Source organism: Eschrichtius robustus, chromosome 14 (assembly GCF_028021215.1).
Source record: "Eschrichtius robustus isolate mEscRob2 chromosome 14, mEscRob2.pri, whole genome shotgun sequence".
Taxonomy (NCBI): Eukaryota; Metazoa; Chordata; class Mammalia; order Artiodactyla; family Eschrichtiidae; genus Eschrichtius; species Eschrichtius robustus.
In genome coordinates, this window is record NC_090837.1 from 21524496 (window position 1) to 21540098 (window position 15603).

The 15603-nt window shown below is 54.7% G+C and overlaps 1 protein-coding gene across 2 annotated transcripts; it reads left to right on the forward strand.

Moving 5' to 3' along the window:
- The first annotated feature begins 6881 nt into the window (after window positions 1-6881).
- Window positions 6882-14433, forward strand: RNF215 (ring finger protein 215). Of its 2 annotated transcripts, none has more exons than XM_068563663.1 (9): window positions 6882-7251; window positions 7508-7651; window positions 8135-8206; window positions 8287-8372; window positions 8795-8951; window positions 12822-12941; window positions 13019-13162; window positions 13405-13507; window positions 13597-14433. In XM_068563663.1, exons 1-9 carry the CDS (start codon window positions 6964-6966, stop codon window positions 13617-13619), a joined length of 1137 nt encoding a protein of 378 aa, XP_068419764.1. In that variant the 5' UTR covers window positions 6882-6963; the 3' UTR covers window positions 13620-14433. The 2 variants fall into 2 exon arrangements, with proteins under 2 accessions (XP_068419764.1, XP_068419765.1); XM_068563664.1 differs by having other exon boundaries at window positions 12825-12941.
- Window positions 14434-15603: the final 1170 nt, after the last annotated feature.

Genomic DNA, 15603 nt, shown 5'->3' on the forward strand with positions numbered 1-15603 from the left:
CAGGCAACTAAGGGACAGTCTAAGATTTTTCTAAGATGATTTGTTATGTGTTCTGGGGCTCGTGCCTATAAGGTGAAGAGATCTCAGGGACCTCTGAGTTCTGGAAATACAGTCCCCCCACCAGCCTAGTCCTCTGTTGCTGCAACTGGGCTTGAAGCCCTGTCAACTGAAAAAAAAATGCACAACCTAAAAGTTATGTTTTTTTCAGTGGCCAAATCTGAGGACTTAAACCCGGGACACAGCATCTCAGATAATTCTGAGAAACTGTTCCGAAGAGGAAGGTGGGGAAGCAAGGATACATAGGAGTTTTTGCAACAAAGACCAGGTAGTCGGAACATCAGAAGATTCCTGTTAAGATAAGAAAACCAGATATCTTAAGTTAAGGAATGTGGCGCTTTTCTGTGTATGGGAAGAGTCTGGGCTCACTGAAATCATTCCTTTGATATGCACCTCAGCTACATGGGGCCAGCATCCTTTGTATTCTCATCTTGAGTTCCCTCAGGGCTCACTGGTGGGGTGGCTATAATGTGGTGGCTTGATGGCTGCGACATCCTTTGTTTACTGATATGGCAGGCAGCCTTTTTAGTTCACACCCCCATGGGTGGTACATTCCTGTGAGCAAGGCATTGCCTTCCTCAAGGTCCCTTTGTAAAAACAGCAGAGACCAACATTGGGCCCCAGTGTGGCCCCATTCCCTGGGGACTAGCCTGCCACCTGGTGGCAGCTCAATCACATTGGCGCTCCTCCATCACAGGGGCCGAGGTTCGTGCTCACTGGAGCAGACTTGTATTCTGAACATGGATTTGCCTTCCCTGCCCTTCATCCTTCTGCCAGCACCACCATCCGTGGGCTCATGGGGTGCTTGACCATTTTATGCACAGCCTGGAATCACAATGAAGAATTCGTTTCACAGCAGAGGAAGAGCAGCCCTGGGCTCATGCCAGCCTCACCACATATCATGTTCCTGGTACCAAGTCTAAACCATTTCCCTGCCCCTGCCCCATTAGTGCTTGGGGTAAGGCACCCCATGCTTCACACTTTCATTAATGGCTTCATTTCTTCCTCTGTCCCCTTGCACCTTTAGGGGGGATGAGGAAAGATGGGGGATGGGGGGCCTCCTCCACACAGTTCACAGCCCAGCCCAGAGCCAGGAAACCTTGTACTCCAAGACTCAAGCCACTTGGGATCACAGCATGCCTGGTGAAAAGACCCACCCCCCAAATTTTTAGTCCAACTCCCAGTTGGGGACACAGGCCAAGAAAAGGGAAGCGGCTTGCCTGGAGGCACAGGCTGAGAAACTGATGGCTCTGTCCCTACCAGCTCCCTACCCTGCCCCAGAAGTGAAGCAAGCCAGGATTTGGGGGTTTTGCTCCTCTGGAGGGGCCTGCAGGGCTGAGCATCCTGTCCGTCCATCCCTGAGAGTAGAGTGGCCTGAGGGTCAGCACCAGGCCCCGTGACCCGCCTCCTCCCCCAGCTGGGATCCCTTCTGAGATCCCTTCCTACCCTGTGGTCTCTTGTCTTTATTTATTTATTTAATTTATTTTTTATAAATTTATTTATTTTATTTATCTTTGGCTGCGTTGGGTCTTCATTGCTGCGTGCGGGCTTTCTCTAGTTGCAGTGAGCAGGGGCTACTCTTCGTTGCGGTGCACGGGCTTCTCATTTCAGTGGCTTCTCTTGTTGAGGAGCACGGGCTCCAGGCGCATGGGCTTCAGTAGTTGTGGCACACGGGCTCAGTAGTTGTGGAGCACGGGCTTAGTTGGTCCACAGCATGTGGGATCTTCCTGGACCAGGGCTCGAGCCTGTGTCTCCTGCAATGGCAGGCGGATTCTTAACCACTGCGCCACCAGGGAAGCCCTGGTCTCTCTTGTCTTTAGATGCTCTGTTCCCAAGCAGGGCCTCTCTGAGCATTCACCTCCCTGTAGTCAATCTCTGGTCCTTTGCTGCCTCTGTTCCTGGGCTTACTCTCCCATCAGTAGCAAGGCTGATCTCTACTGCTCCTCTACTGACCCCAACCCCACCCCACCCAGCAGCAGAAGGGCCTGGGCTGGGCTGGCCTGGCCTGGGCTACACCCTCCCACGTTGAGACTGTATCCTCAAGTCTTTGTCTCTTCCAGGATCACCAGGGTTACCCCGTGGGAGGACAGACCTCAGGGTAACACTGTTCACTCACCAAGTTTACAGCAGCCCTCAGGCTCCCACTGACTGAAGGCTAGGATGTGGACATTTGTGGGGAAGAAGAGATGTGTTCTAGGTGGGGGACGGGTGTGAGCTGGGATCTGTATCTGGTAGGTGTGTGTGTGTTGGGGGGCAGCAAGGACCCACTGCCTGGGGAGGGGGTAGGGAGAAAGTGGTGGGAACAGGGATAGGGAGAGAGTGGAGCCAATGGCCTGGCTAATTACAGGGTGTGTCCTTGCAACCTTGTCATTGGGGCTGACAGACGGGTTGGGACATTCACAGAATCAGAGAAGCAAGACTCTCCGTGGACACCAAGGGGCCTCCACCGTGCATTTTGCAACTTAGAACATACAAAAGAATGTTAGTAACCTATACAAAGAAGAATGATATAACGAACAATCATGTGACTTAAAAAGCAGAACACTGAGACCGCTGGGGAGGGTGTCCCTCCCCAATTACATCCCACACTGGTGAACTGAACTTTGTGTTTCTCGTTTGCCTGATTGTTTTAGAGTTTTGTTACAAGTGAATGCATTTCTTAAAAATACAGACAGTCCTGCGGTTTTTTTTTGCCGTTGAGGTGAGTTTCACACAACATAAAATGAACCATTTTAAAGTAAGAAAATCAGTGGTATTGAGTACATTCACAACGTTGGGCAACCAGCACCTCTATCCAGTTCTAAAACATTTTCGTCACCCCAGAAGGAAACCCCGTACCTGTGAAGCAGTCATTTGTCATTTCCCCTTCTCCTCAGCCACCGATCTGCTTTCCATCTCTATGGATTTACCTATTCTGGACACATCATACAATAATACATGGCCTTTTGTGTATGGCTACTTTCACTTAGCATAATGTTTTCAAGATTCATCCATGTTGTCATGGGTGTCGGCACCTCATTCCTATTTATGACTAAATACTATTCCAGCATATGAACATATCAAAATTTGTTTACCCATTTATCCACTGGTGGACATTTTGGTTGCAAAACTGTGGGTAATGAGTCAAATCCATTTCACCTGCCTTCACTAATCAAGGTCATTTTAAGATGCATGTCCTCCAAGCAGCAGTGGCCTAAACAATAAGATATTTGCCCGAGTTGTTTTCCAGAAACTTAGAGTCAGCTGTGCCTAATTTGAGGTGAGCTGGTTAAGACTGGATAGGACCACTGACCCTCCAACTGGGCATGCTCGAGTGCCCACTTGGTGACCTTCTGATGTCAGAGGGCCAAAATTCCACCCTCAGATTGTGCTATGAACGTGCAGAGACCTGTAGTTTAGTTACGCCTGTGCAGAATGAAGATTACCGCCCCTTTTTCCAATCGCCTTTCCCTACGCTCCCCACACTCCCCATGCCTCAGACTGCCCTGCTTGCTTTATCTTCATCCCATAAATACCCCGGAGCCCCTTGCCTTCAGGGAGGCAGATTTGAGACTTCTCCTATCTCCTAACTTGGCTGCCTTATGAATAAACCCTCTCTTTGCTGCAAACCTCAGTGTCCCAGCGTTTCGGCTTGTGCAACGGGCAAAACAAACCTGGTTCAGTAACAGTTGTTTTCATATTTTGGCTATTGTGAACAATGCTGCTATGAATGCTGGTGTACAAACACTTGAGTCCCTGCCTTCACTTCTTTTGGATATACCCAGAAGTGGATCAGATGGTAATTCTTTTTTTTTTGGCTGCGCTGCGCAGCATGCGGGAATCTTAGTTCCCCAACCTGGGATGGAACCCGTGCCCGGCGTCTTGACCACTGGACTGCCAGGGAAGTCCCTCCCAGATATTTTTATTCTTTTGAATACTATTGTAAATAGAATTGTTGTCTTAATTTCCTTTTAGGATTATTCATTGCTGGTGTGTGGAAACACAACTGATTTTTGTATGTTGACCTTAAGTCGATTTTTTTGAACTTAAATAGCATGTATTATTTGGAGACTTGCTTTTTGAGCTAAGCATTCTGTTAGTATTATCCATGGTGATACACATACCTAGTCCATTCATTTTTCTCTATTGCATTGTACGCTACACATGAAGAGATCACGATTTATCTCTTTAGTGATTGTGAGTCGGGCTGTTTTCAGTCTTTTACTATTCAAATAGGGATGTTCTGCACATGCCCAGGGAATGGTTCTCAGCCAGCAGAGTCACCTGGTGTGCAAGCTTCTTTTCATTTCCAACAACAAAGGCCCCACCTCCAGAGATAACAATTCAGTTGATTTGGAGTAGAGGTTGGGCATCAGTATTTTTTAGAAGATCCTTAAATGATTCTAATGTTCAGTCTGTGTTGAGAACCACTATTCTAGAGTGCACTGTATACCCAGCAGTGGAATTCCTGAGAGTGTGCATCTCCAGTTTTATTTGATGTACAATTATTACCAGCGTGGCTGTCCTGTACCAGCACAACCAGGCTGTACGCCCATCAGCAGTGTACAGATCCACATTCCTACCAGCACTTGGCATTGTCAGACTTCAAATTTTTGCCAGTTGATCTCTCATAAGACCTTAATTTGTATCTCTCTGATTAATGATTAGGTTGAGCATCTTTTCATATTTATTGACCATTCTTGTTTCCTCTTTTGGCAAATGCCTATTTGTATCTTGTGCCCATATCTATGTATTTGTATATTCTGCATATGAATCATTTGGTTGCAAATACCTTTTCTCATTTGGTGGCTTTCCCTGCCGCTTTATTACAATGTTTGGGTTAACAGAGTTTTTCATTTTTTATTGTGGATGAATTTTTTTCAGTACTTTCCTTTATAATCTGCTTTTATGTAGTAAGAAATCTCTCCTGGGGGAGGGGGAATTGGATAAAGGCAGTCAAAAGGTACTACAAACTTCCAGTTATAAGATAAATAAGTACTAGGGATATAATGTACAACATGATAAATAGAATTAACACTGCTGAATATTATATATGAAAGTTGTTCAGAGTAAATCCTGAGTTATCATCATAATTTTTTTCCATTTCTTTTTTTTTAAAAATTTATTATTATTTTTTATTTTTGGCTGCGTTGGGTCTTTGTTGCCATGTGCGGGCTTTCTCTAGTTGCAGTGAGCAGGGGCTACTCTTCATTGCGGTGCGCAGGCTTCTCATTGCGGTGGCTTCTCTTGCTGTGGAGCACGGGCTCTAGGCGCGTGGGCTTCCATAGTTGTGGCACACGGGCTCAGTAGTTGTGGCTCACAGGCTCTAGAGTGCAGGCTCAGTAGTTGTGGCACACGGGCTTAGTTGCTCCGCGGCATGTGGGGTCTTCCGGACCAGGGCTCGAGCCCATGTCCCCTGCATTGGCAGGCAGATTCTTAACCACTGTGCCACCAGGGAAGTCCTCCATTTCTTTAATTTTGTATCTGTCTGAGACGATGGATGTTCACTAAACTTATGATAATTTCATAATGTACGTAAGTCAAATCATGATGCTGTAGCCCTTTAAACTTATACAGTGCTGTATGTCAATTATATCTCCATAAAGTTGGAAGAAAAAAAAAATCTCTCTTGACCTTGAAGTAACCAAGATATTCTCCTATTTTTTTTTCTAAAAAGTGTTTAGGGTATTACTTTTCATATTTACGTCTTTAATCCACATGGAATTGATTTTTTGTGTATGATGTGCAGTAGGAGTCTAATACCATTTATTTTCCTTATGGTAACCCATTCCCTTAGCACAATTTATCAAACAGTCCATCCTACTGCCTCCTCCCCTCTCCTCAAATGCAACGCTTCTTCTTACACAGTCATGCTTTTGTGTGCGGGTCAGTTTCTGGCTTCTGCGTTTGATGCCCTATTTGTCTGACTTCAGGCTGATCTCAGACTGTCTTATTCTCTCCATCTTATTCTTCAGGAGCATCTTGATAGTTCAACGTTGGTGGTTATACAGGTGTTCCCTGTAAAATTCTTACAATTTTTCTGCATGCTTGAAATTTTTCATAATAAAATATTGGGGGAAAGAGTGTCCATGGCTCCTCAGGCCTTTGCCCTTTTATCACGACACAATTTTTTTAAAGTTTTCAGACTGAGCCAGCTTCCAGCAGCAGCAACCCCTGGGAGAGAAGGACGAGTTTTAGGGCCGTCCGTGGAACTTTCACATTCCGGTGGGCATCAGACATGACTTGTTGGGGGTGAGGCAGTGCTGGTCTTCTATCGTGCCCGTTTCAAGGCCTGAAAACCCAGCCTCTGGGCCCCACTGAGGAACTGTGTTAGCTGGGCGTCCCTGGCCCCTCTCTCTGCCCCTCCAGGACCCCTGCTTCAATCTCGCCCCTCCCCGCCCCCCGAACGCCTGTCACGCCAGTCTCTGGAGTTCAGTCTGGTGGAGAAATGGAGAACCAGGCCAACCGTGTGACCGTCGGGCGGCTCCAGAGCAAGGGCTAGCGTCCAGACCCCCAGAAGTTCCTCGTTGCTGCCCTTCTGGGGCCCCAATCGTGCCTCCGGCTCCCCAAGTCGCCAACTATCTTCCAACTATCTCCGTCGGTCTCCCTTCGTCTGGTCTCCGCCGTCTGACAACCGAAAGCTGGGAGCGCCTCCTCTGACTTCCCACCTCTGCTCGTTGACCTGGGCTCCGCCCGGCTCCAGCCCCGCTGACCGCCGGCGCCTGTGTTCTCCACGGCCACCAGGGGGCGCGCGCGGCCGGGTCTGGGTGCAGGAGCCGCCGCGAGCCCACCCCGCCTCCCGGCGCTCCTCCCCGTCCGGCCACGGCCCCGCCCCCGCCCCTCTCGGCGTCCCGCCCTGTCCGGCTGCGGCCTGGCTCTCTCCGCTTCCCCACGTTCCCAGGACCCCCGGCGCCCCTGTCTCCGGCCATGGGCCCCGCCGCTCGCCCCGCGCCGAGGTCGCCGCCGCCGCCTCCTCCTCCGCCGCCGCCGTCGCCACTGCTGCTGCTGTTGTCCCTGCTGCCATTCTGGCTGGGCCTGGCGGGGCCCGGGGCCGCGGCGGACGGCAGCGAGCCCACTGCCAGGGCGGGGCGGGGCGGGGCCCGCGCCGTGCGGGTGGACGTGAGGCTGCCGCGGGAGGACGCTCTGTTGCTGGAGGGCGTCAGGATCGGCCCCGAGGCCGACCCGGCGCTCCCTCTGGGTGGCCGCCTGCTGCTGGTGAGCGCCGCTGAGCCATATGGCCCCCGCCCCGCCGTAGACCCTGCACCCAGATCCAGCCTTCATCCTGGACCAAGCCCTGTCAGCCCAGCGCCCCTTCCCCAGGCTGCCCAGGCCCCCAGCATTCCGGCTTCCAGAACCTGAGATCAGATGCCCTCCCCTCCAGACTCGTTCCCAAACCCTGGCCTTGCATCATCTGTGTGACCGATCCCCCTTCCTTCCCCTCCTCCCTCTACCATGGCCCCTCGCCCCACAGATGGACATCGTGGATGCTGAGCAGGAGGTGCCCGTAGAAGGCTGGATTGCAGTGGCGTACGTGGGCAAGGAGCAGGAGGCCCAGATTCACCAGGAGAGTCAGGACAGCGGCCCACAGGGCTATCCTAAGGCTCTGGTTCAGCAGGTGCAGGGGGTGTATGTGGAAAGGGGGCTGGAGGAAGGGTTTTCAAGGCAACTGCTAGAACCAGACTACCAGGTGGGCCCCTAAGGAGCTTCCAGAGAAGCCCTGGGCCTGGCTGGGGCAAGGGACCCCAGAGGTAGACTGGAGTCAGTGTGGTTGGCAGCAGGGAGGTGGGAGGAGGCCAGAGAGAGTCAGGAAGCTCAGCCAGACTTTGAGAGTATCCAATGGGGAGTTCCTGCTGGGGGTCGATGGGCAGGCCTGCCCTGCTTGGACCAGGGAAGGCACAGTATTATTTGGGTCCCCCAGAGCATCTGGGGGGAAGGTGAGAGGAATAAGGGTTTTTGCCCTTGACCTCAGGGAGCTTATAGCTGATCTGTCCAGAGGAAATGCTAACCACAGAGCCAGGAGCTGAGAATAACTATGAGCACAGGTGGTGAGACAGGTGTGTGGGCAGGGTGTGTGCTAGCCTCTGCCTCTGTCCTGCAGATGCGGAGGGCGCTCTTCCTGGGAGCCTCTGCCCTGCTTCTCCTCATCTTGAACCACAACGTGGTCCGAGAGGTAAACCGGATCAGGCTTTCGGGGCACGTAGGCTGGGGAATGGGTGACCTGGCCTGGCTGACCTCCCTGTCCCCCTACAGCTGGACATATCCCAGCTTCTGCTCAGACCAGTGATCGTCCTCCATTATTCTTCCAATGTCACTAAGCTGTTGGAGGCACTGCTGCAGTGAGTTGGGGTTTGGGCTCAAAGGACTGGGCTTGGGTGCTAGGGTCCTTGGCTTTGTCATGGGCTCAGGCGTCCTGGGACCAGGGCCTTCCCTGTTAGTCTGAGACTGTAGCCTCCTAGTCTGAAAAACGGGTGAGGGGACTAGAAGGAGATGATTCTATGGGCTCTATACGTGGAGGTGATTGGCTCCAACAAGGAGGAAGCCAGATTCCTGATTGACTCTTCCCTGTGCTTGAGGGCCTGCTTGGCCGGCTGTTATGAGAACTAGAAAAACCACTGGCTGGGAAAGGCGTGGGGGCCGAAGCAGAAGGGCTGTGGGGTGATGCTCGGGGGTATCCTTTTCCCACAAGGCTGGGGTGAGTGGGTCCGGGCCTCTCCTCCCAAGAGCCCTTCCATCTGGCCCCTTTGGCCTTCCCTCCCAGGAGGACCCAGGCCACGGCTGAGATCACCAGCGGAGAGTCCCTGTCGGCCAACATCGAGTGGAAGCTGACCCTGTGGACCACCTGTGGCCTCTCCAAGGACAGCTACGGAGGATGGCAGGACTTGGTGTGCCTGGGAGGCAGTCGGGCCCAGGAGCAGGTGGGTGCCTGGGGAGAGGAGGTGGGGGTGGGGGGACCACACACATGACTTGTCTCCAGTCCTGTGGCCTCTTCCTGCCCTGGTGGGGAGGACCACCCCTTGCACCTCCCAGGGCTGCTGTGAGGGTTCAGGGGCCGGGTGGGTGCTCAATGTGGTGCCTGACCCGGGGTCATGCACAGTCAGCCTTAGCTGCTGCTGTTGTCACGTCCCTGTCCCTCTCAGAAGCCTTCTTTGACTCCCTATCACCTGCAGAATGAAGTTCAAACTCCTTACCTGGCTTTCACAGCTCTCCTGATCACTCACCGTTTTTTTCCCAGTCTTCTCCCTACACTCCAGCCACTCTGTGCCATTTACCGGTCTCCACTCACGCCCCGGTCTCCTGCCACCGGGGCTTGTCTGTAGGCTTGGACACCCTCTTTCTCCAGCTCTGTATGTCCCAGTCCAGCCAGAGCCCTCACAACTCATCCTCCTGCCTTCTTTGGAAAGCCTCCCTCACATTGGGCCCCCAGCCCCCCTACTACTTTTATTTTTATTTTTTTAATTCTTTTTTAATTTTTAAAAGAAATTTATTTATTTAATTTATTTATTTCTGGCTGCATTGGGTCTTTGTTTCTGCGCGTGGGCTTTCTCCAGTTGTGGCGAGCTGGGGCTACTCTTTGTTGTGGTGCACGGGCTTCTCATTGTCGTGGCTTCTCTTGTTGTGGAGCACGGGGCTCTAGGAATGCGGGTCAGTAGTTGTGGCGCGCAGGCTCAGTAGTTGTGGCTCACAGGCTCTAGAGCACAGGCTCGATAGTTGTGGCACACGGGCTTAGCTGCTCCGCGGCATGTGGGATCTTCCCAGACCAGGGATCGAACCCGTGTTCCCTGCATTGGCAGGCGGATTCTCAACCACTGCGCCACCAGGGAAGCCCCCTCTCCTGCTTTTAAATCACAGCAGTGCTTTGTCAGGCCCTTCATAGGCCTCTTAGGACAGCCCATCCTGTGTGACCGTTGGGGACTGTGACTTTATCTCCCGAAGGCCAGGCTGTGTCTTATTTGTCTCTGGCTTTCCCAGTGCTCAGCATAGAGAGGGTCAAAGGTATTGTGTCTACAAGCACTTCTCAAATCCCCACTCTGCAGGGCAGGTTTGCCCCGCTCTCCTGACACGCAGCCTCCAGCATGCCTTGGTGGATGGGGAGCCGTGCAAGGCAGCTTCAAGTCAAGCAGACTTGGAATGAGGCTCTGAAACCTTAGCTGGGCAATGTTAGGCTGCGTGTTTAACCTCTGGTCTTACGTTCCTCATTTGTGAACAGGTATAGCACACGGCCACAGGATTGTTGAGATCGTGAATGTAAATCTCACGGCGGGCACTGAGCAGATGGGTGGCTGCTCTGATACAATACCTGTATTGTTATGAGTGCTCGAGTAAGTCAACAGTCACCAAAGGACTTCTGATATTCTAGGACATTTGGGGCTCCGTGAGAAGGGCTGTGGAGGGTACAGAAGGCCTGGAAGACCCCGGCTCTGCCGTTCAAGGCCTCAAAGACAGGCAGAGAAGAGGAACTTACACGGAGGCAGCCCAGACAGCACGATTTCGCTTGAGCAGCGTGAACCGCAGTTCTGCAGAGGGAGCGGGCAGTGAGGCTGCGGGAGTGGAAGGAAGGGCTTTCTGGAAGAGGAGAGAGCCCGCCCTCTCTCCCCGTGGAGGGCAGCCCACATGGACTTCTGGGAGGGGCAGGCATTTGGTGAGGGGCTGTCAGATGCGAGACTGGGAGGAGGTGCGGGCAGAAAGCCTGGAGCTCAGAGAGGAGCAGGCCGGGAGCGTGCCCAAGAGGCCAGGAGGTGGGCACGTACTGTAGGTCAGGTGAGGCTGGCTGGTTGTGAGGGCAAAGCTGAACAGCCTTGACCTTGCTGCTGGCCGGGGTGGGCCAGTACAGGTGTTGGGAGCCCACGGGTGCTGAGGTGTCTGAAGGCCAGCCAGGGCCAGCTCTCAGCCCTAGGGCCCATTCACCATTCCTCCAGCCTCTGGGCGTCCAGAGCTGTAGCCAGCATGTATCAGAAAAGTCCGATGACCATGTCCTACTGCTCTGATGGACAAGGCCCAACCCTGCCCTCTCTCCTCACGTGGGGGTCCCCAAGATGCACCGAGCCTGGGGAGATGGGGTCTCTGGCCTCCAGTAGAGCTCCAGGCCAGCCACACCCTCGGCCCACCCAGAACTCACTGGCCGCTCCAAAGCACGGAGCTCCAGTTTCTGCCCCAGAGAGCTTACAGTATAAAGGTCGCGCGAGTCCTGCCACGTGTCAGCCTGGCTCAGCATGGCAGGGGGTATGAGGACAGGACAGCTCCAGCCCTGGGCTCATGCGGCCCCATCAGGAGAGGAGCTAGGCCAGAGACACTGTCACATGCTGGGGTGATGACTGAGCTGGTGAGGGGCATGGCCCTCCAGTCATGGTGAAGGCGCCTGAGCTCAGCCTAGGGGCTTCGGGAGAGCTTCCTGAGTAGGTGTCACTATCCCACCATGGATGAAAGGGGACGGGGACACAAGCCAGGGGGCAAGGGTGGGACAGAGCGTGAAGCTGGGGCTCACAGACCCCTCTTGGCAGTGGCCCCCAGAGTGCTTCCACCCTGAACAAAAGCAACATCTTGTGACCCTAACAGCACCCAACCTTGCCCATCAAATCACTTCTCAGCCCCTCTCCCACCACGTGTTGGCAGTTGAACTTCAGCATTGGCTGGGGAAGAACACGGTGGCAGAAAACTTTTAAACGAATGCATTTATTAGTTGTGACACATCCGCAGGCCCGCGTGCTGGTGGGTCAGCGGCTGGGTCTTGCTTCCTCCGCTGTGTCATCTCCTGAGCCAGCTGTTGAGTGGTCACAGCCTGTCTGCCGCACTGGATATGGTGGCAGTTCAGTCTACGTCAGTGTGTCCCCCTGGGGGCCTCTCAAAGGCGAAGTGAGGTACCTCAGACGTGGTTCCCTCCGACCAGCGCGAGCTGGAGGACCGCTGAGGGCAGAGTGGGTATGAGGAGGGTGGCAGGGGAGGTGAGGGGGGAACATTTGCCTGGCAGGGTTGGTCAGGGAGAGCTTCCAGAGCAAGAGGTGTCCAAAGCCATAAGCCAAGGGAGGGAGCGTGGAAGAAGAGCATTAGTTCCCAAGACCGGGAACAGTGTGGAAAGGCACAGACGTGGGAGGGGCAGGGAGCATGGGAGGGGGGAGGGGGGAGGGGTGGAGATCAAGGGCCTTGAGGGCCCCCTGGTAGAAGAGTTTGGGTTTCCTCCTGAGGATGGGGAATGCGGAGGAGGCGGGAGGGGAGCATCAGAGGGAAGGGTCCAGTAGGGGTGCTGTGTAATCGGGTTTGCAGGTGAGATCCCTGTGACTGTGGGTGGGAACTGGGTGGGTGAGGCCTGAGCAGGGCACCTGAAGAGCAGCAGAGTGGGGAGGAGAGGAGGGGCGTGCGGGGCCTCTAGGGAGTGAGGAGGCAGGGCCTAGGGACTAGCACCCTCTCAGGCTGTGAATGCTCAGCCTGGATGGGGGTGGGTGGGTGGGTGATGGCAGCCAGGAGAGCAGACCAGGAGGAGTGCTGGGTAGGGATGGGGGTCCTGGGCTGGGGAATCTGTGAGGCTGTCAGTAGCTGCTTCTGTGAGTGCACAAGCACGAGGTTTGTTGCCCAGGATTGGCCTGGGCTGAGCACTGATGTAGGGTGGAGCTGGGGCAGTCCCTGAGAGAGCACGGGGCGGAGGTGGGGGACAGCAGCTTCAGAAGAGGAAGCCTGGCGCCTCCGGGGTCATGGTGCCCATGGACCTCATCTGCCTGGTCCTTGGGGTGGATTTACTGGGTAAAGAGGGTGGGGTGGCCCCAGTGCCCCTGACACCCTGCTCTTCTCCCCAGAAGCCCCTGCAACAGCTGTGGAACACCATCTTGCTGGTGGCCATGCTCCTATGCACAGGCCTCGTGGTCCAAGCTCAGCGGCAGGCATCCCGGCAGAGCCAGCGGGAGCCCCGAGGCCAGGTGGGAGCCAGCCCTCGGGGGCCCTCGGGAGCCCTGGTGTCCCCAGCCCTCGGGAACTGTGTGCCCTTCCCCCACAGGTGGACCTGCTCAAGCGCCGGGTGGTGCAGAGGCTGGCGTCCCTCAAGACCCGGCGTTGCCGGCTGGGCCGGGCAGCACAGGGCCCCCCGGAGCCTGGTGCTGAGACCTGCGCCGTGTGTCTGGACTATTTCTGCAACAAGCAAGTTAGTGCCCTGGGCAGAGGCCAGCCTTCGGCTGACACGTGATGCCCCCTACCCTGCTCCCAAGAGACCTGAGAAGTACCCCAACCAGGCCTTCACCCAGCCCCACCAGAGCTATGGAAAGCAGCATGGGGGTGGGGCAGGTCACAGGGGTTTCAGTTCCCCAGCTCAGGTGAGGGCGTGGGGCCTGCTACCCCCACTGGAGGCCTGTGCCTGTGGCCTGAGCCCTCTCCCCCACCCTGCAGTGGCTCCGGGTGCTGCCCTGTAAGCATGAGTTTCACCGAGACTGCGTGGACCCCTGGCTGATGCTCCAGCAGACCTGCCCGCTGTGCAAATTCAACGTCCTGGGTGAGCACCAAGGGTGGGGGCCCTTGACCGGCTCCACTTGGTTCCCACCTGACACCTCCCTCCCTGATATTTTTTCTCCTCTCCTGCAGGGAACCGCTACTCAGATGATTAGCTGCCCCGGCTGGGTCTCTGCATGTGGGGAAGGGACCCCTCCACCTGCATCCCGGCCCTGGGCCCTGGGTGCCTGGAACAAGACGGCAGGGGGAACAGGACAGAAAACCCTATGGGTGGAAGGAGGGATAGGGGCCTCCCCTGCTGAGGGGCAAGGTGCCCACCACATCCACACTGGGGTGGAGGGACCACAGCCCCCAGGCTGAGGATGCAGGGCCCAGACCCGGCAGGAAGAGAGGCTGCTTTGGGGCCTTTCTCTGCCATCCTGGGGTGCCTGCCCTCCGCTCAGACAGCTCCCAGGACTCTCTGGCCAGGGACCTGGGGAAGAGGGTGTGGGCAGTGCTGCTGTTCCCAGGGCTCTGGGAGCTCTCTGGCCTGCCTGTCAGGGCATCCCTGGGGGCTGAGGCTGCAGTGGCCAGGTTTTGTGCTTATTTATTGGGGGGTGGGTTGGGAGAGGAGCTATCCGGCCTTGGGGGCACTCTAGCCTGACCATATTCCATGACACATCTTGGTGAAGGCTATGATGTTAAACCTAGCGGCCCTTCCATTGCCTGCTACCCTCGGTCCTTGGGCACCGGCAGCTGCAGGTCCCATGGCCTGTCCAGCTGGGCTCCCTTCTGGGGCCTGGCTGGGACCAGAGGCCTTAGAAACCATCTAGTCCTGTGCTTCTCCGTGGGGCTACAGGTTGCTGACCAGGATACTTGAAGCCACAGGATAAATGTACATCTTATAGGGGCATCCGTTTTTTTAGATTTGGGGTATGGGAGGTTTAATATTAAAATAAACATGGATATATTTTAACATAAGATGTAAAATTTGTGTGGATGTTTTAAGATAAACAAGTCGCCCTGGAGTCTACTGCCCGTGGGAGGCGGATTCTAAAATGGCCCCCAAGATTCCCCCAGCCCCCATGGACACGCCTTATGTGATCCTGGCACTATGACGCTGATGGATTTTACTACCATGATTAGGTTATGTTATATAGCACAGTTGACCTTAATATGGGAAAGCATCCAAGTGGGCCTGACCTAACCACGTGAGCCCATTAAAAGTAGAGAGTTTTCTCCAGCTGGTGGAAGGAGAGGAATTCAGAAATTTGAACCATGGAGGGGATTCAATGCCTGAGAAATTCTCTGTTGCCGACTTGAAGATGGGGGGGCCACGTGGCAAGAAGTTGGATGGCCTCTCAGAGCCCAGAGTAGCCCTGACAGCGGCACCAGTTCGACAGCTGCAAGAACCAGAATTCTGCCCACGATCAGAATGAGCCTGGATTCTGTCCCACACCCTTGCAAAAAGAAGGCAGATGCTTTTTAAGTTTTATTTATTTATTTTATTTTTTATTTTTGGCTGCGTTGGGTCTTTGTTGCTGTGCGTGGGCTTTCTCTAGTTGCGGCGAGCGGGGGCCACTCTTTGTTGTGGTGCGCGGGCTTCTCACTGCGGTGGCTTCTCGTTGCGGAGCACGGGCTCTAGGTGTGCAGGCTTCAGTAGTTGTGGCACGCGGGCTCAGTAGTTGTGGCTCTTCGGCTCTAGAGCACAGGCTCAGTAGTTGTGGTGCATGGGCTTAGTTGCTCCGCGGCATGTGGGATCTTCCCGGACCAGGGCTCGAACCCGTGTCCCCTGCATTGGCAGGCGGATTCTTAACCACTGCGCCACCAGGGAAACCCCTGGCAGACGCTTTGATTTCAGCCTTGTAAGGCCCTGAGCAGAGAACCCACCCACACAGGGCCCGGACGTCTGACCTACAGACCTGTGAGCTACTGAATGGATGCGGAGAGGAGCCGGGCCGTGACAGGTCCTCCCCCTGCACTTGGGCCTGGGCCCCCTGCCTCAGGGAGCACACCTGAGGGCTGGCTCTCACCTGTGAGGGGCCCAGTCCAGACAGCCCAGGCTCCCTCAGCGAGCCCCCGGGCTCCACAGAAGCAAGAGTTGGGCAGCCCGTGGCCATGCCAGTTCAGCTACACCCACAGCTCTTCTTGACTTTTCTC

Coding starts and splice junctions, on each gene's coding strand:
- RNF215 (XM_068563663.1), top strand. CDS start 6,964: ATGGGCCCCGCCGCTCGCCCCGCGCCGAGGTCGCCGCCGCCGCCTCCT. Junction 7,252..7,507: donor TGGGTGGCCGCCTGCTGCTG/GTGAGCGCCGCT, acceptor CTCGCCCCACAG/ATGGACATCGTGGATGCTGA. Junction 13,508..13,596: donor GTGCAAATTCAACGTCCTGG/GTGAGCACCAAG, acceptor CCTCTCCTGCAG/GGAACCGCTACTCAGATGAT.